This window comes from Lithobates pipiens, unplaced genomic scaffold (genome assembly GCF_037356315.1).
Source record: "Lithobates pipiens isolate NorthernLeopardFrog02 unplaced genomic scaffold, aLitPip1_a1.2 Scaffold_22, whole genome shotgun sequence".
Classification (NCBI taxonomy): Eukaryota; Metazoa; Chordata; class Amphibia; order Anura; family Ranidae; genus Lithobates; species Lithobates pipiens.
This window is the reverse complement of record NW_027507784.1, coordinates 91,572,521-91,592,353: the sequence shown is the minus strand read 5'-3', so window position 1 is coordinate 91,592,353 and position 19,833 is coordinate 91,572,521. Positions and strand designations below refer to the sequence as shown.

The 19,833-nt window shown below is 42.2% G+C and overlaps 1 protein-coding gene across 1 annotated transcript; it reads left to right on the top strand.

Annotated features, from left to right (window-relative positions):
- Positions 1 to 1,262: 1,262 nt before the first annotated feature.
- Positions 1,263 to 19,339, top strand: LOC143925681 (CCR4-NOT transcription complex subunit 9-like). The gene is made up of 6 exons (XM_077450144.1): positions 1,263 to 1,405; positions 6,991 to 7,100; positions 10,805 to 10,914; positions 11,144 to 11,242; positions 13,675 to 13,766; positions 18,618 to 19,339. Exons 1-6 carry the CDS (start codon positions 1,263 to 1,265, stop codon positions 18,784 to 18,786), a joined length of 723 nt encoding a protein of 240 aa, XP_077306270.1. The 3' UTR covers positions 18,787 to 19,339.
- The last annotated feature ends 494 nt before the right edge of the window (positions 19,340 to 19,833 follow it).

Below are 19,833 nucleotides of genomic sequence, written 5' to 3'. Positions count from 1 at the left end.
CACCCCTTCACCCTATGCAGCAATGCTGGCAGCACTCATACCTCTATTTCCCAAAGACAACCTCTGGATATGACGCTGAGCACATGCACTCAACTTCTTTGGTCAACCATGGTGAGGCCTGTTCTAAGTGGAACCTGTCCTGTTAAACCGCTGTATGGTCTTTGCAGCTCAGTTTCAGGCGATCTTCTTTCAGCCTAGGCCATCTTTATGTAGAGCAACAATTCTTCTTTTTTTTTATTTTATTTTTTATTTTTATTTTTTTTCAGATCTTTAGACAGTTCTTTGCTATGAGGTGCCATGCTGAACTTCCAGTGACCAGTATGAGAGAGTGAGAGCGATAACACCAAATTTAACACACCTGCTCCCTATTTACATCTGAGACCTTGTAACACTAACGAGTCACATGACACTGGTGAGGGAAAATGGCCAATTGGGCCCAATTTGGACATTTTCACTTAAGGGTGTACTCACTTTTGTTGCCAGCGGTTTAGACATTAATGGCTCTGTGTTGAGTTATTTTGAGGGGACGACACTGTTATACAAGCTGTACACTCACTACTTTACATTGTAGCAAAGTGTCATTTCTTCAGTGTTGTCACGTGAAAAGATATAATAAAATATTTACAAAAATGTGAGGGGTGTACTCACTTTTGCGAGATACGGTGTACTCACTTTTGCGAGATACTGTATATAACTGGGGCTCCCAGTTTTTGTTACCTTGTTAATGTGTTGAACCCCACCGCAGAGGTGATCAAATGCCACCAAAAGAAAGCTCTGTTTGTGGGGAAAAAAAAGACATCAATTTTGTTTGGGTGCCACGTCACACGCCCATGCAATTGCCAGCGACATAGTGCCGAATCGCAAAAAGTGCTCTGGTCGGGAAGGGGGTAAAATCTTCCGGGGCTGAAGCAGTTAAAGAACAAATACTGTAGCTGCTGATTTTTAAAAATAAAGTACTGGCTGCTGTCAGTGAAATCCTGTGATGAGGGGGTGGCTCATGCTGCGATGTCTGTGTCTTTAGATGCAGGCAGCACAGCTCAGGATCGAACCCGCATGAGTCTCCCAATAGGAAGCGGCTTTCTATAGGGGCACTTGCAGAAGAGGAAGAGCCAGGAACACTGGCAGGCAATCCCAGAAGAGGAAGATGTGCATTTATTTGAATTTTTTTTTAACGTGAACTTATCCTTTTAAAAAATCCTAATTTCTGTAATGTGACCTTTTTTTTATATTTTTGATTCCTGTGAATATATGATGATAAATTCATGGAATATTTTTGGTGTTTTGTGCAGGAAATTGTAAATATCTACCCATCAATAAACCCACCTACCCTGACAGCACATCAGTCCAACCGTGTATGTAATGCACTGGCCTTGCTACAATGTGTGGCATCACACCCAGAAACCAGGTAAGGAATTGGGCTCCTGTGATTAGATGTGTTGTTATCTTAGGCCCCATTCAGACGGGCGGACTCCACCAGTAGATCCGCCTGCTTAGCGAGGAATCTGTCTGCAGACCCAGCCCGCCTTCTTCTACGGGCGGTCGGCTGGAAACAGTCTGCCAGTCAGATGGGGAACGGATCTGATCGGGTCCACCTAAAAAAAAAAAAAAAAAAAAAAAACGAATTGGTCCGCCCTTGTGAAAGGGGCCTTACTCTGGTGTGTTTGTGTTAGTGGGGTTTTATTTTATTTTTTGTATGTCTAAAATTCTGTTTATTGACAGATTAACATTACAAAACAGCAGTTTAAAATAACTGTAGTTCATTTATTTATTATTATTTTTTTTGGATCCTGTAGAGCATAGATCGCTGGAGCATAGATATAGCTGCTCTCCATAATAAAAATGCCACATTATGTTTCTATGTTATGTTTCTATGTATTGATGCTACAGTGACCTGAAAACAAACAAAAAAAGGGGCAATTGCCTTCCTTAAAGTGGAGGGCCACCCAAAAGTGGAACTTTTCTCTTTAAGGACTTCTTATCCCCTGACATGCCACATTTGGAATGTCCCCCTTTTTTTGGGGGGGGGGGGGGGATTACCAAGTTTTGACAGGTACCCAGCTCCCTCTTCTGTTCATGGCGCTGAGCCGAGGTTCTCCTCTCCCCACTCCCTGCAACCTTCTGGGACACGTCACAGGTCCCAGAAGATTGCCTGGCCATTCAGAACATGCAGCACGACTCGCAAGCTGTCACAGCCGGGTGCCCACACTTGCAATATTGGCGCAACGGAGAGGGGAGGGAGAGAAGCGAGGCTTCGAGCGGCCGCATCGCTGGGCCGTGGGACAGGTGAGTGTGTGTTTAAGTCAGCAGCTACATTTTCTGTAAGCTTCCTCCAGGACAGCCCATGAGACTAGGGATCCTCTTACCAGGACAGGAAACGCGTTAACCCCCACCAGATAAAAGGGGGCGGTTCTCCAGGCCCCATATCGGTATTGGTGTTTCCTCTGGAAGGGGTGTGTGTGTGTGTGTGTGTGTGTGTAACTTGTTTCCTGGAACTGGTTCCCCTAGGTCTCATGAGCATGACTCCTGTGGCATTTAGGGGTGGTATTCCTACTTTCTTAGGTCCCAGAGCTGCACATCCACCAGGGAAGTAGGCTTATGGCTGCAGTCCCTGCTTCTCAGTGCATGGGGAATGCCGCAGTGTATGTCGGAGCTACAGTCCGCGAACAGTCGGCTGTTCTCTCCCTTTTTAAACAGCGTGGCTGGAGTGTGCGGGGGAAGAAAGGAAGCCGCGCGCGTGAAGAGGCGGAACTTGTGCGTTCCTAGCTGGCCCACAGGAAGTACCCAGCGGGGTCACTTCTGGGTAGTGGGATGTCCTCAATGGGCACCGGAGTTCCTGTCTCTAAGCGGTGCAAACAGGGAAGCTGGTGTTTAAAAGAGTGAAACCCGGCAGAGGCTGCGGACCTCTACAGGGGCGGGGATGGACTCCTCTGCGATATCTGCACCTGAAGCAGGCCCTAACACCAGCACCTCACAGGTAAGCCTGAAGTGTATTTTACTTACTTGCACATTCTGTGAGTGTTCTCCCCAATATAACCAGTAGGGACTAAGTTAAGGGGGCACATTTTTTTTTCCTGCACGGGGTGTTATGGAGTGTAGGTGGCAGGAAATGTATTGGGTTCATTTGTTCTCTTGCAGGCCAAGAATCGAGCACAGCCACCAAAAGGGAAATGTGCGGTTTGCGTCAACAAATTCAGCTCCTCATGGGGCAAAGCAGTTTGCTGCACCTGTATAGACAGCCTAGTTAAGGATGACCCGGTAGTCTTCTGTCAAAAAATGCTGATTTCTGTTAGAGATGGGCTTATGTCACTGTTTAGCTTGTTTAAAATTCTAATTGACAATATTCAAGTTCCCTCAGAGTGTCCATCTCCAGTTAGGACTTCAGCCAGTTCTAGCGCTCCACAGCAGAGTGCGGAGAGTGAAGAATCTGAGGCTCAAGACTGATCTGCCCGGTCTTCTCCAGTAGAATCGGGGTTAGATGCAGGGCCCAGGGATAAAGAATCCGCAAGGGGCTCGAGGTATAAGTTATCATCGGAAGATGTAGATGACTTATTAAAGGATATCTATATGACACTTGGTAGAGAAGAGGAGAAGGTACACTTGTCTAAACATGACCTTATGTACAAAGGTTTGCATAAGAAAAAGACTAGAGTTTTTCCTGTGCACAGTTCCCTTCTTGATACTATCAAGCTGGAGTGGGAAAATCCACAGAGAAAACTCTTCTTTTCCGGTAACCTTAAAAGAAGGTTTCCATTTGAAGAGGGCACAGCCATGAAACAAAAATTCCAAGTTAGACGCAGCTCTTTCAGAAGTTTAAAAAAACTCGGACCTAGCGTTTGACGATATGGGCACGCTTAGGGATCCGATGGATAAGAGTTGTCCTTCTTCTTCACAGAGCCTAGGACTCAGTCAATATGAATCTTAAACCAGCTCTGGCTTCCACTTGTGTAGCCAGAAGTATGGTTAACACAAATACAAAACACATTTGTTGTCCGGTACCTCTAGAGAGCAGATTCTGAAATCTTTCCCTCTCCTCTTTCGTGCAGTGGGATTTTTGGCTGATTCTTTCACAGAGTCTGTAAGAATGACATCTAGGACCTCGGCCTTGGTGAATTCGGCCAGAAGAAGCCTATGGCTTAAAACTTGATCAGGCAATGCTGCCTCAAATTTGCCTATGTGTCATCTTTTTGGCCCAGATCTGCAAGAGACGCTGGAACGCACGGCTGATAGAAAAAAGGCCTTTCCGGAGACTAAGAAAAAGCTGATGGCCAGAAAGTTTTTTTTTTTTTTTTTTTTTTTTTTTTTTAGGCCAAAGTAGGCAGCAAGGTCCTAGACTCTAGGACCTTGCTGCCTACTTTGGCCAAGAAAGGGACGATGGGCCAAAAAAAAAAACATTGGACAGGGCACAAGGGCAGAGGTAGAGGAGGCGTCATGTTTTAACCCTCCTCAACAACCCGCCAAGCCACAGTGACTCGTGTCTCCCAGTGGGATGAGGATTGAGTGGCTTTTCTCCTACAGTGGGAAGCAGTCACCTCAACTCTATTTATCCTGGACCTAGTGACCAATGGGTACACCCTGTAATTTTCTTGGCAGCCACAAGAGCAATTATTGGTCACCTTGCCTCACCAAGATCGGGTAAAAGCGAGGGCTCTGGGTCTCCAAATTAGAGACCTGTTAGATTAAAACGTTTGGATCAGGGAAAGGGATTTTATTCCCATAGATTTGTCATCAGAAAGCCGTCAGGAAAATATCGGCTAATTCTGAACCTCCGGTCTCTAAGGCAGAAGGGAATCTAGCCTCAATTACAGCAGTGCACCTGAAGGGGACACAAAACTGTCTGTCTGGCAGATTATCTCAGCCACTGCCTGGTATGTCAAGACAATTGGTCCCTTCATCCCAAAATCTTTGTGGGTCTTACCGACAGATGGGGGTGTCCTGAAGCAGTTCAGAACAATCGCAAGACAGAGAAGTTCTTTTCTCTGAACCCAGCGGAACGATCATTGGGGATCGATGCTCTGGCGAATCCATGGCCGTTCAGCCTCTTACGCCTTCCCACTGATCAAGCTAATTCCGGAAGTCCTCCGGAAGTTTCTTCTAGAAGAAACAGATCTTAGACTAATAGCCCCTTTCTGGCCCAGGAGTCCATGGTTTTCCCTGTTGCAGACCCTGGTTTCAGAGCCTCCACTGAGTCTTCCAAAAAGTGAAGACTTATTGCAGGGTCCAGTGTCCCACCCACAGGTGGTTTCCTTAAGCTTGATGGCCTGTTATCTGAAGAAAAGATACTAAGCACCCAGGGGTTCTCTGACAAAGTAGTCAAGACCCTGGTAAACTGCAGAAAAAACAGTCACTAGAGCCAAGGTTTGGAAGACAAGATTCCAAGGTTTGGAAGAAATTTAACTTGTGGTTATCTGAAAATCAAAGATTAACTTGCGATGTTCCTTCAATTTTGGAATTTTTTTCAAGAGGGTGTCGATAAAGGTCTTTCAGTTAGTACTTTAACGGTACAGGAGGCAGCTATCGGTGTTTTTCTCCAATTTTCTCTTGGAAAATCCCACTATAGCTAGATTCTTCAAATCAATTTCTAGGTCCAGGCCAGTAGTGGTTAGAAGTTGTCCAACCTGGGACCTGTCCCTGGTGCTTCAAACTCTGGTAGATTTCCCTTTTGAGCCCCTAGAGGATATTTTCAGTTAAGTTACCTTAAAGACCATTTTTCTTGTGGCAGTTACCTCAGCTCGTAGGGTAAGCGAGTTACAGGCCCTATCAATGAGGGAGCCTTTCCTCACAATTTTTCAAGATCTGGTTGTTTTGAAAACTGTTCCAGGATTTCTGCCTAAAGTGGCCAGTACATTCCACAGATCCCAGGACATTGTACTGCCAAATTTTTGTAGTTCGCCAAAGGGCGACCAAGAAATCTTGTCTACCTTGAGGTCACCAAGACCTTTAGAAAAACAAACGGCCTTGTTTGTCCTTTTTTCAGGAGCACACAAGGGTAAGAGTGCGTCTAAAGCCACCTTGGCTAGATGGATAAAGCAAGCCATTTCTGAAACGTACAAAATTTTGGAAGTTCCTCCGCCTTTTGTCACTGCGCAACAACTTGTCTTGTCTGCGTCTTGCTGGAGCCTCACCGGAACAATTTTGCAGGGCTGCCAGTTTTTTGACCTTCATTAAACTTTATCATCTGGATCTCCTATTTGCTCAGAAGCAGGCGTTTGGTCGTAAGGTCCTTCAGGCAGTTGTCCCTTCCTAGACTGTTAAGTTCTGGCTCATCCTCTCATGGGCTGTCCTGGAAGGCGCTTGGAGAAAAGCTGAGTTAGACTTTACCAGTTACTCCTTTTCTGAGAGTCTTCCAGGACAGCCGGATTCCCACCTGATTTTTGTCTTGAAGTTGTGTGTATTCATGTGTGTGTTACAGGGACGTCCTATGGTGGGGGTTAACGTGTTTCCTGTCCTAGTAGGAGGAACCCTAGGTCTCCTGGGCTGTCCTGGAAGACTCTCAGAAAAGGAGTTACCGGTAAGTCTAGCGCTTGTGGGGGTTTTTTTTTTTTTTTTGTAGCTGCTGACTAATAATAAACACGGAAATGGTTGGAACTCCGCTTTAAAAGAAAAAATCAATGCAAAAGGTTATAAGCATTTTAAAAAATACGTAGTGTTTATTAAACTGGAGAGTGCAAAATCTGGTGCAATTCTGCTTAGAAACCAATCCACTTCCAGGTTTGTCAAAGCTTTATTGAATGGATAAAGTTAGAAGCTGATTGGCTACAATGCCCAGCTGCACCAGATTTTTTACCTACCCCATGTATGCTCATGGAATTTGGTCACGTCTGCAAGAAATGCACTATGAGCTGCGAGGTGGTAGGTAAGTTTGTCTTGCAGAAGAGACTTTACAAGTGCTGCCTTCTCGCAGTTTTTAAATGTTTTTTTTTTTTTAAGTTTTTAGTTTTGCTGTAACTCTTTTGAAAAAAATACATTTTTATTTTTTTTTTTCTGTCCCAGATCTGCCTTTCTTGCAGCACATATTCCATTGTTCTTATACCCTTTCCTGCACACCGTCAGCAAAACCCGGCCTTTCGAATACCTGCGGCTGACCAGCCTTGGAGTAATCGGTAAGTTCATCAGTATCTGGAGTAGAGATCGTCCGATATGGGTTTTTCTCTGGCCGATGCCGATAGTTAGAAATCGCGGCGGCCAATATATGATGCCGATTTTATTTTATTCATTTATTAATTTATTTTTTTCCCCCTTCATCTCATAAAATCTAACAGTTAAGTAATAAGAAGTGATACAGAAAATTTCTTAAATTAAACATTTAACACAACAAGCCTTCAATCGGTACACTTGTATGTATATAATTTAGATTAAAAAAAAAAAACTACGTATCTTAAATATTAAATACACAAAAACAGGTAATCAAAACTTTTGGACAAAAAAAAAAATGGGCTAACTTTACTGTATTTTTTGTGTCTGTGTTTTTTTTTTTTTTAGTGCGTTTTGAAAGACCGCTGTGCAAATCCTGTTTGACATAAAATATTGTAACAACCGCCATTTTATTCTCTAGGGTCTCTGCTAAAAAAACATATAATGTTTGGGGGTTCTAAGTGATTTTCAAGAAGAAAATACTGGATTTTTACTTGTAAACACAAGTCAGAAAAGATTTAGTCTTTTAAATGGTTAAACTGAGATCTTCTTCACCAGAGATATGCAATTAGTGGACCTCCAGCTGTTGCAAAACTACAAGTCCCATAATGCAAGAAGCAAGGATGGGAAAGATTGCGCTACGGAACCAATTAATGTGTCTGTGGTATGAGCAGCCTCCATTTAATTTACCACCCTGTATAGGTGGAAATAATTGTATTGAAGAAAGGGAAATAGATTTGGCGCTATACCCTTAAATTAAATAAGTGGTGAAAAAAATATATAAATTGTGAAAAAACTGTGAAAAAGTTTTTCAGTTTTTTTCACAATTTATATTTTTTTTTCACCACTTATTATTTAATTTAAGGGTATAGAGCCAAATCTATTTCCAAGTCCCATAATGCCTCTGGGTGTCATGCTTGTGGCTGTCAGTCTTGCTATGCCTCATGGGAATTGTAGTTCGGCAACAGCTGGAGGTCTACTAATTGCATATCCCTGTTCTACACTCTGAAGTTCATTCTTTTGATAATTAGAAACATTGTATCTCTTTGCTTCTTTTATCAGCATGTTCTCAGCCCAGATAGGAGAGACTCAGAAGTAATTTGCAAGTCTCGCTGTGCATGGTCGCGCCTCTGTATATCGGCATAACTAATCGTCCTAATTTGCAGCAGAATCGGCCGATGCCGACTAAGTCCAAAAGTGCCAAAAAACGGCCGATATATCGGTCGACTTCTAAATGGAGAATATTTTTTTTTTTTTCAGCAAAATATCCACGTGTATACATCAACAGATCTGGAAGGGGATAGGCTAAACATTTATATGCTTGAGCCTTTTTTTATTTTTTTTTTATGATCCTTTTATATTTAAAGGCGTTGTAAAGGTAAACGGAATTGTACAGTAAAACTTCTTTTTTTTTTTTTTTTTTTTTTTTTTTTTTGTTTAACAAACCTGTTATACTTACCTGCTCTGTGCAGTGGTTTTGCACAGAGCAGCCCCTATTCTCCTCTTCTTAGGTCCCCCATTGGTGTTCCTGGGCCAGCTCAGTGTGTCCATAGACAAAGAGAACACGGCTCAGTCCTGCAGCCTGTGATTGAAAGCAGCAGGGAGCCAATGCCTCTAGACTAGGAGTCTCAAACTGGCAGCCCTCCAGCTGTTGCAGAACTAAAAGTCCCATCATGCCTCTGCCTGTGGTAGTCATGCTTGTACCTGTCAGCCTTGCAATGCCTCATGGGACTTGTAGTTCTGTAACAGCTGAAGGACCGCCAGTTTGAGACCCCTGATCTAGACCTATGATGAGGGAAAGAGACATTGCTCTCATGCACATCGCCTAGGCGATCCAAGCGCAACTGGGAGCGGGTACCTATCAAAACTAGGTACCCACTCCCCAAAAAAATAAAAATAAATTGATGGAGGACATATAGCAGACCCTTCCCCCCCCCCCCCCCCTTTTTTTTTTTTTTTTTTTTTTTTTTAGGTGAAGTTCTGCTTTAAGGTGAAAAACATTTCAAAATCTGCTCCCCAAGTCCCTCCTTTAAACACTTACCTGAGCCTGATCTTGGTTTAGCGTTGTGCCCATCTGCAGAGGCTCTTCTCGCAGTAGATTTACTAGAAGTCAAAGCCTGTGAGGAGGGGGGAGGGGCCGGGCACCCTTGTGTGTGTGTGTGTGTCTCTGTCTGTCTGTCTGTCTGTCTGTCTGTCTAGAGACTCTCACAGCCTGGCTCAGGGTCGAGCCTGGATGATTTCACCCATAGCAAGCGACTTACCGTGGGGAGAAGCCAAGAGCGCTGGCGAGGGGCACCAGAAAAGGAGGTTCGGGTCAGGGCTGCTCTGTGCAAAACCATTGCATAGAGCAGGTTAGTAAAACGTACAATCACTTTAAAGTCAAACAAATGGCAAAGTACAATGTGGGCTGATTTGCATGCAAAAGGAGATGCGCTATATTGTCAAAAGTATTGTGACACCTGCCTTTACACGCACATTAACTTTAATGGCATCCCAGCCTTAGTCTGTAGGGTTCAATATGGAGTTGGCCCACCCTTTGCAGCTAAAACAGCTTCAACTCTCCTGGGAAGGCCATCCACAAGGTTTTAGGAGTGTGTCTATGGGAATGTTTGATCATTCTTCCAGAAGCGAGTGAGGTCAGGCACTGATGTTGGAAGGGAAGGCACATTCTCCGCTCTAATTCATCCCAAAGGTGTTCTATCGGGTTGAAGTCAGGACTCTGTGCAGGCCAGTCAAGTTCCTCCACCCCAAACTTTTCTCATCCATGTCTTTATGGACCTTGCTTTGTGCACTGGTCCAAATCATTTGGTGAAGGGGGGATTATTTGGTGGGGGTTGGTTTTCCGGGGTTGGGCTTGGCCCCTTAGTTCCAGCGAAGGGAACTCCTAAAGGCTGCATACCAAGATAATTTGTACAATTTCATGCTCCCAACTTTGTGGGAACAGTTTGGGGATGGCCCTTTCCTGTTCCAACATGGCTGCTCACCAGTGTACAAGGCAAGGTCCATAAAGACATGGATGAGCGAGTTTGAGGTGGAGGAACTTGACTGGCCTGCACAGTCTTGACCTCAACCCGATAGAACACCTTTGGAATGAATTAGAGTGGAGACTTCAAACCAGGCCTTTTCGTCCAACATCAGCGCCTGACCTCACAAATGCGCTTTTCTGGAAGAATGGTCAAACAACCCCATAGACACACTTCTAAACCTTGTGGACGGCCTTCCCAGAAGAGTTGAAGCTGTTATAGCTGCAAAGGGTGGGCCAGCTCAATATTGAACCCTGCGGACTAAGACTGGGATGTCATTAAAGTTCATGTGCGTGTAAAGGCATCCCAATGCTTTTGGTAATATAGTGTATGTATATCTGATCATCCACCTTCTAGGTCACCCTTTATCTTGGTGCTGCAGCAGGAATTGAGGGGAAGGCAATTATATTATCAAACTGTTCTTTTATGCTGCATCTTATGGAAGGGGGCAGCAGGCAATAGCAGACCTTGCCGCCGAGGTGGAAGACTTGCTTTAAATGAGTTTTTCTTATGTTCTTGCAGTTTTAGAATATTGCAGTACTCCTGGGATAGGAAGATTTAAATCTAGTATTTTTTATTTGTTTTTTTTATCCTCATGTTCCATGCATCATGTCCAAGTTTAATAACCATCTCGTTACTGTTGGTAACAGGAGCTTTGGTGAAAACAGATGAGCAAGAGGTCATCAATTTCCTGCTGACCACGGAAATTATTCCACTTTGTCTGCGTATTATGGAATCTGGAAGTGAACTCTCTAAAACTGTAAGATTTTTCTTTCCTCCCCATTATCTCTGTTGAGAGAAATTGTTATTTTCCAGCAATTAGACCCTTTACCCTCCATGTTTATTGCCTATGGCTTCTTCCTGTCTCCTATCGATTACCAGATTACAAATCCATCTGTCTGTGCAGCTGCCTTCATATTTTAGGAGCAATGACTTCTCTTCCATCTCCATGTGAAAGTTTAATAATATCTTATTTTTCACTTTTTTAGGTAGCCACTTTTATCCTTCAGAAGATTCTGCTTGATGACACTGGCTTGGCCTATATTTGTCAGACCTACGAGCGCTTCTCCCATGTTGCTATGATCTTGGTAAGGTTTTCTTCCTATGTTCTTTACAGCTGCTACAAGTCACCTAGGTGTAGGCATATGTAAAGGGTTAATAAACCAAGTACAAAATAACTTTGCACTCAGTGCCAAAAATAAATAACAAAAACTGAAATGCAAAAGGAGTTAAAGTGATTGTAAAGGTTCAGTTTTTTTTTTTTTTGTTAACCACTTCAGCCCCGGAAGATTTGGCTGCTGAATGACCAGGCCATTTTTTTGCGACTCCGCACTGCTTTGCTTTAACTGAAAATTGTGCGGTCATGCGATGATGTACCCAAATAAAATTTGTTCCCACAAATAGAGCTTTCTTTTGGTGGCATTTGATCACCTCTGCATTTTTTTTATTTTTTGTGCTATCAGCAAAAAAAGAGCAACAATTTTGGAGAAAACACAATATTTTGTACTTTGCTATAATAAATATCCCTCTTTTTTTTTTTTTTTTTTTTTTTTTAAATCAATTTTTGCTCAGTTTAGGCCGATATGTATTTTACGTATTTTTGGCAAAAAAAAAATCACAATAAGCGTATATTGATTGGTTTGCGCAAAAGTTTTATAGCGTCTCCAAAATAGGGGATTTATGTCATTTTTATTATTACTTTTAATTTTTTTTACTAGTAATGGCAGTGATCTGCGATTTTTCTTTATTGGGACTGCGACATTCTGGTGGACATTTTTGACACATACACTTGTCTAAGGCCCCCCAGGGGCTTAAACGCGTCAGTATTTTTATGAATACTGGAACTTTTAACCCTGGATAATTAAAGGATTCCCTATGCTGTTTACTTACCGGCCTGTCGACCGTATTTGACTGTGCTTGTGCACAATGCTAATGAGCAGTTTGTAGAGGCTGGAGTCAGGGATTGGTTATATGTTTTAGGACTGAAACAACTAATCGATTAATCGATTATGAAATTAATCGATTACTATTTTCATAATCGATTAATCGGGCAGTAAAATAATGGTGTTAAAAAAAACTAAAATGAGCTATTGATAGTACAAAAAGAGCAAATAATGGTTACTGTAAAAATATTACTTTCACTGTTCTACAGTAAAAAAATAAACCCCTACAGTAGTGATTATCTGCTTTTTTCTACTATAAAGGGCTCATTTTCATTTTTTTAACCCCATTATGTTACTAAACGTCTTAGACCTGGTTCACAGCTATGGGTTTATTGGTGCTTTTTGCAGAAATACACTACAGTTCATTTACATGGTTTCCTATGAGACACGTTCACATCTGAAAGGGTCAGGGACTTTCAACGCAAAATGGTGCTTTATTGCTTCAACATACTTCAATGGAGAAGCTGCAGAAAAAGCATGTAATGCATTTTTGCAGCAATTTGTGTTTTTTAATCTGCCCGCAAAAATGTGAATTGCATTAAAATCACATGCGCAAAAATCCAAACATACTGCAAAAAGCACGGCAGAAACAGATCAAAAGCAAACTGCATAGGTGTGTACCGAGCCTTATGTTGGCCACACCAATCAATTTTCAGATGAGAATATTCAGACGAAAAATCTTTGTACATTCACTGAATGAAAGAATTTTGTTTGAAATTTTCACTTGTTTTTTACATTCTGTTTTTAAAATGAATGTAATTTCTGAACGAAAACCACAAACACCGTCTGAGAATTCCTTTTGACTAAGAAGTTTTCTATGATTTCCAAATTTTCCTGTCACTGTGGTTGAAAATGAACGTCAATTTGACACACTTTTTTCTTTTAAAGTTTATTAATCGATTAATCGAAACAATAATCGGCCAACTAATCGATTATAAAAATAATCGTTAGTTGCAGCCCTAATATGTTTACCTTATTGGTTTTAGATTGATTAGTAGCACCTTCTATATTTTTATTTGCTTCTCCCTAAACACTTATATGACGTCTCTCAAGATCCATGCCTCTCCCGGCTGCAGCACTTCTCTCCTCTCTTCCTGGTCTCACAGGAGACACAGGCAGCAGCTGGAACCATTGGCTGTGAGGAATACAAGGGGGCAGGGATTATTGTCACTATGTGTGTCTATGGATGCACACAGCCTGGATCAGGAGTGCAATGGCATCAGTAGAGCCATAGCATTGCACTTGCTGAGAGGGGCACTCGGAGGAGAGGTGCACACAGCACTGGTGGGGGACTTCAGAAGAGGAGGTAGGTATAACATATTTTTTTATTATAGCCCTCTAAAAAAAAAAAGCCTTTGCAATCACTTTAAAGTGTGTAGTGCCAACCTGAGCCTTCCTACCTACCTACCTTTGTCACTGAGAGGAAAAACTCAGAGGTTGCCAGGGCAGCTCTGCCTTTTTCTTTGTTCCTCAGACTGCTGCATAGTGTGTTCTTCTATATTCTAAGATCAATTCAAGTATTTGCAGTGTTCTTTGAAAATGGCAGAATATTAATGTATTTTAATTTTATTTTCCAGGGTAAAATGGTTCTTCAGCTTTCCAAAGAGCCGTCTGCCAGACTACTGAAGCACGTTGTCCGCTGTTATCTCCGCCTGTCTGATAATCCACGGTATGTTCTGTGTTTGGGATGCTTGCAAAAAAAAAGCAAGCCTGTAATGCCTTTTAATGAACTAGTAAAGGTTCTGCTTGGATGCAAAGATAATATATATATATATATATATATATATATATATATATATATATATATATATATATATATATATAAAATAATTTCTTTGAGGACCAAGGAGAAGATTTTATTTCCAGCTTGCTTGAGAAAAGTCCCTCCTCTACTTCGTCAGGGCAAAAAGTGAGGAGAAATCCCACTGTTTACTGTTGTCACTGGAGCAAGAAGTACATTGAAATTTTAGGGGCAGATTTGATGGACTACTTGGTCCTTTTCTGACTTTTCTCTTCTGTTTCCAAGCGGCACCAGTCACATGAAACCCGACTGCTTCGAACTGTTCTGTACATTATCCCAAAAAGTTTTTTTTGGATATTAAATTTCCAATGAAGTAACCTTTATTACAACTACTTTAGCAACCTTCTTTGTTCTCAGGATTCATTGGAAATATGTAGCTCACTGGCACATAGAACTCTATTCACCATCTCAGCAGACAGTGGTAATTGCATATTTCATAAAATGGGCTTCTCCTTTGACCTTAAAGAGACGTCCACCCTAACATTAAAATCGCTACATCTACAGGCATCCACGATCTAACACTAACCTATCTAACCCTGTAAAGAAGAAACCACTATAAATACCTTTTTTTGAAGTCGATGCGGTCCGGTCTCCAGCGGCCGGAAGCTCTGCAGAGGGCACAGCTGACAATGGCTGTGAAATGAATGGGAATTGACGGCACCTATAGAGTTCCTATAGGGCTTCCATTGTTTGCTGCCTCCTCTGCACCCGCCTCCATAGCAAAGCCACCGCTGACAGCTCAGCATGAAATTGGGTTGGATCGGCTTTGGAAAAGGTATGCAGAACAATTTCTGCTTTACAGGGCGAGATAGGTTAGTGTTAGACCGTAGATGTCAAGATTTTAGTGTTGGGTGGACTTTTACCCTTTTAATGTAGCAATAAAGGCAAAACTTGTTTTTTTTTTTGTTTGTTTGTTTGTTTTTTTGTTGTTTTTTTTTTACATTGGATTCGATTTTGGAGTAAGGCAATCTGTGTCCCATTGGGAGATTTTACTTTCACTTCCCATCTATTAGAATTAACCAAAGAAGTGATAGGTAATCTCTCCTTAAATTGGGGAATCCCAGGTTGTTTTCCGTGTCACCATGCCCCCAGTGGAAGATTTACCCTCTATTCCTGTTCTGGTGACAGCCTCAAATTTTGGGATTTTACTCACTTTCAGTTATAAAGGTTACCAGGTCAAATAGGTGTTACTATCCTAAACTAAAACAAATGTTTTGCCTTAAGTTATAAAGGCAAAGTTCACTTTTCTGAACCTGTTGCGTGCTCCACCCATATTTAGGGTGTAACATGTTCAGCATGCACCCCCTCTCCCTTCCTCCCTGTGACAGTGAATGGGGAATCTTCACCCCGCACCCGCTGTCACAATTTGAAAACAGCATGGCTATGCAGTGCTCCACCCACACAACTTATTCACAGTTCAGACAGCTGCCCTGAGAGTCTGCAGGGTCCTGCACATTGCACCTGCAATCTGCTGATCGTGGGTGCAATGCTCCGCAGCCTCCTTCGGGGAAAAAAAACAAAAAATGCTCATTTTTATTTATTTTTTACCTGCAGAAAATTGTGCATTTAATTATTTCAAAAGGTGAACTTATCCATTCAGGTGGTTCTAAAGGCAGAAACTTAATACAGGCCATGCAATAAGATAAAAAGCTTTCTGTGTGCAGCAGACCCCTTAATAATAACCTGTGTTCCCCCTTGAGCCAGCGATGTTGCACGAGAAGAAAAAGAAAAAATTGCGCTAACCTCTAAATCCCAAAGTGAAAAGGGTGTGTATATATGTGTGTGTGTGTGTGTGTGTGTGTGTGTGTGTGTGTGTGTGTGTGTGTGTGTGTGTGTGTGTGTGTAAAACCAAAAGTAGAAAGCAAACAAAACTTCAAAATATTATACCTAAAAAATCACTTCAACATATACATGTGCAACACTGATCCTCACAAGTGAAACACAATTACGTGTTATCAATGTATCAAAGAAAAAAGAGACCACTGTGTAATAAAACAAAACATAAAAAATCATATATAAAAGATGAGCAAAAACTCAAAACAAAATGTCTACCATAAAATATAGATGCATGATACACAAAAAATAAAAAACAAATAAGAAATGATTTAAACACTGTCAAAACTATATAGTGTCCATATAATTATAAGTGAAAAATTATATATCTTATTAATAGTGTAAATTGTCCATATAATTGATCGACCACCAGTGATGAATCTTCAAGTGAATGACTGAATTGAAGCAAACAATTCTTTTCTCTCCAAAAGTGCAATGTGCTCTTTACCATCACCAAATATATAAATTGGCTCCTTACCAACTTGAAACGACCCCCCCGTTACAGAGGGTCACAACAGGTGAAATAAGATTAGATGAGCATTCAGGTTGTTGTACCACTTGGTCAATCACAGATCTTCCACAAGATGGGGCTACAGCTGTCCCTACCGTCCCTCCATATACCACTCTCGGCTCAGTGCGGTGCCATATAGAAAAACATAGGCTCCAGATAGTGTAAAACCAACGACTTATGTGTTTTTCCACAAGTGGCTTCCTGCTTATTTTTTACCCGCAGAAAATTGTGCATTTATTTATTTCAAAAGGTGAACTTATCCATTCAGGTGGTTCTAAAGGCAGAAAGTTTTATCTTAATGCATGCTATGCATTAAGATAAAAAGCTTTCTGTGTTGAGCAGACCCCTTAATAATAACCTGTGTTCCCCCTCGAGCCAGCGATGTTGCACGAGAGTCGCACAAAGTCTGGGGACTCTTCCCTCCTGATTAGCTGAGAGCCGCAGCTCCGTGTCTGAGTGGACGGACACGCGCGCACGTGCGCGCTCGGCTCAAGTGCCCCCAAAGCAAGCTGCTTGCTATGGGGGCAGTAGGGAGGGGCCAGAAACATCGACGAGGGACCCGAGTAAAGGAGCATTCGGCCTACTATGTGCAAAACCATTGCACAGTGCTGGTAAGCATAACAACATGTTTATTTTTAAACAACAACAAAAAAGACTTTAGTATCACTTTAAGCTCAGTGCAGAGTGCTATGAGGGAGTGAGAATTCCTCAGTATACTTATTGATGAGCGTAGTTGGTTTCTAATCTTTGTCCATTAACGTAAATATGCTGTGCTACACAGTGGTTGTGCCTTAGTGGTCATCTCATTACAACTCTGTTAGCTCAGAGAGGTCAAAAACACTTTCATCGTGGAGGTTGAGAATGTTGGAAGGGGGAGTTTAATCTCTGCAATGATGAAAATCTGATGCAGTAAGCAATTTAAAGTTTAAGAGCAGCTTGGCATTGATGTAAGGGAACTTTTACAGTAATAACTATAAATAAACTACAGTAAGCCCAACCTATTCAACACAGAGGAACTCTTGAGATGGCTTTCCAGTCTCAGGGAACATCTACTAAAAATTACTATATCTACAACTTGTGATATGTTGGTGTGCGGGTCAGCAGGAAGAACTACCCTTATATTTGTGGTCATTGGGATCTGATAAACCCCCCTTACAGATAGCTAAAAAGATAAATGGTGTCAGTAGGAACTTATGTGAGAGGCAAAAATTGCTCATTACTCAAGGAACCCCTAACAATCCCTGGAGGAACCCTGGTGGAGACATTTTGGACAATTGTGCCCTTCTAACCTGGAAATAGTTTGGGGAAGACTCCTTTCTGTTTCAGCATGACACTGGGCCCTTGTGCACAAATGCAGCTCCATAAAGACATGGGTGGAGGAGTTTGGTGTGAAGGAACTCCAAGTTGCCTGAAGTCTGACTTCAACCCTTTAGGTACAGGTTGTTGGCCTCATAGAGGGGGGGTGGTCCTCCACATGAATGTGATCTCCGATAAGCTCATAGAGATGTGATGGGCAGGTGTTCACAGAGCTTTGGCCATATAATGTACATGCTTGCTATCAGGTGCAAGAATTTTTGACACCCTAGGCCAGTGATGGCGAGCCTTGGCACCCCAGAAGTTTTGGCACTTAATTTCCAATGATGCTCATGCACTCTGCAGTGTAGTTGAGCATCATAGGAAATGTAGTTCCAAAACATCTGGAGTGCCAAGGATCACCATCGCTGCCCTAGGCAAAACCTAATTTTGTTACCCCTCTTGGCTCCACCCCTTTGCCATGCCCATGTTTACCCTACCTTTTTAATGAAGTGCCCCTTAAATGCAGCTTCACCAGTGCCCATCAATTAATGTTTTCTTGCTTCCATTCATTAGGGAGTTGGGACACAGTCCTCCTCCACCGCTGCGCCTCTGACACTATGGGGTTTATTTACGAAAGGCAATTCCACTGTGCACTTGGAAGTGCAGTCGCTGTAAATCTAAGGGGTAGATCTGAAATGAGGGGAAGCTCTGCTGATTTTATCATCCAAACGTGTGCAAGCTAAAATGTTTTTTTTTTTTTTTTTTTCCCTTGCCTGTCCCCCACGGATCTACAGTGACTTTACTTCCAAGTGCACTTTCAGTGCAAAGTGGATTTGCCTTTAGTAAATAACCCCCTATGTGCGAATTGAGAGGCAGCTAGCTGCTGTTGCTGAGACTTAGTTGCTTGCTGCAATGAGAAGAGAATAGGACCAACAGAGGATGGGCACCCTAGGTAGCAGTGCACCCTAGGCACCAGCGCTGCTTGCTATGTATTGAGTATGCTTGCCGTACGTGTACTATAAAAATGTTTATTACTGTATGGATTAATTGAGCAAGCTTTGTTTCATGTTGCGTTCCAGGGCACGAGAAGCACTGCGACAATGTCTGCCTGACCAGCTGAAAGACACCACGTTCGCCCAGGTCCTGAAGGATGACACCACAACCAAACGCTGGCTGGCTCAGCTTGTTAAGAACCTGCAGGAGGGGCAGGTCACCGACCCCAGAGGAATACCTCTCCCTCCTCAGTGACCATCGGCATAGGAATCCCAGACACAGCTGCACCACGCAACTAAACACAGCAAACGCACTTGGACTTTTCAGACGATGATGATTCCTAACCCATTGGTGTCACAGCCTCACAAATGGACAATTCCTGTTACCGTTCTTGCAGCTCTTCTGTGTAAAGGACGCAGGTATCTCCTCCTAGCGAGATATTTCATCAGAGGCCGAACTGTATCAAAATTGTTCTTGTTGACCAAGAGTTTGTTGCTTAAATACTGTCCAGGTCTCTGGACGGTGGAGAATCCTCTTCTTTCATGTTTACAGAATAACACGTAATCCAGCCAGTCCTACTGGAGTTCTATTTGCAGCACAAATGGGCCAAAGCATGCACCATACACTGCCTGTTTTCCCCTCTACAATTCTTCCAGAGCTTAAAGCTGTGTCTGAATTTTGGATATAATAAAAAAAAAAAGTTTTTTTATATTTTCTGTATGTAGCTGTTCAAATACACAATGCACTAGTTTACAGCAATGTTTTCAAATAATTAAAATACATGGCTTCTTGTAGGCACATGCAATTATTTCAGTGTTTGTGGTTTTCAAGATGTGCCAGTTTTTTACTTATTTCTTCAGTTTATTGCTGTTTGATATTGAATGCTTCCAAGTTGTTACTTTACATTGACAATGTCCTATGGAGATGCAGTGTTGGCAACCTAAGAACAAAAATGTAATTTATTGAAGCTTATCTTAGTTGTGGTGGCTGCAATTTAATACACTATCTTTTTTTTTTTTTTATTATTTTTTTTTACTTCATCCTATTCCTTTAGAGCTGCTAATACATAATGATCTATCCAGCCCTCTGAGAAGTGTACCCTTTCTGTTTAAAATCCAAGTTAAATTACTATGGCAGGGGCTACAGCTTTATCTGGATATTTATGCCGGTGTTTTGGCAGATAGTGTCCTGCCATCATATAGTGTCCGCCTCGTACTGCGCATGCGCAGTACGGAGCAGAAGAAGCTTCGGAAAATCTCCAAAGATGAATGGCGCCTGCGCCATGAGTGGAGGTGGTAGCCC

Excerpts from the sequence above, each read along its gene's own strand:
- LOC143925681 (XM_077450144.1), top strand. The coding sequence starts at position 1,263 with ATGGAATATTTTTGGTGTTTTGTGCAGGAAATTGTAAATATCTACCCA. Across the intron at positions 10,915-11,143 it reads GAAGTGAACTCTCTAAAACT|GTAGCCACTTTTATCCTTCA; the intron begins GTAAGATTTTTC and ends TCACTTTTTTAG. Across the intron at positions 11,243-13,674 it reads CCCATGTTGCTATGATCTTG|GGTAAAATGGTTCTTCAGCT; the intron begins GTAAGGTTTTCT and ends TTTATTTTCCAG.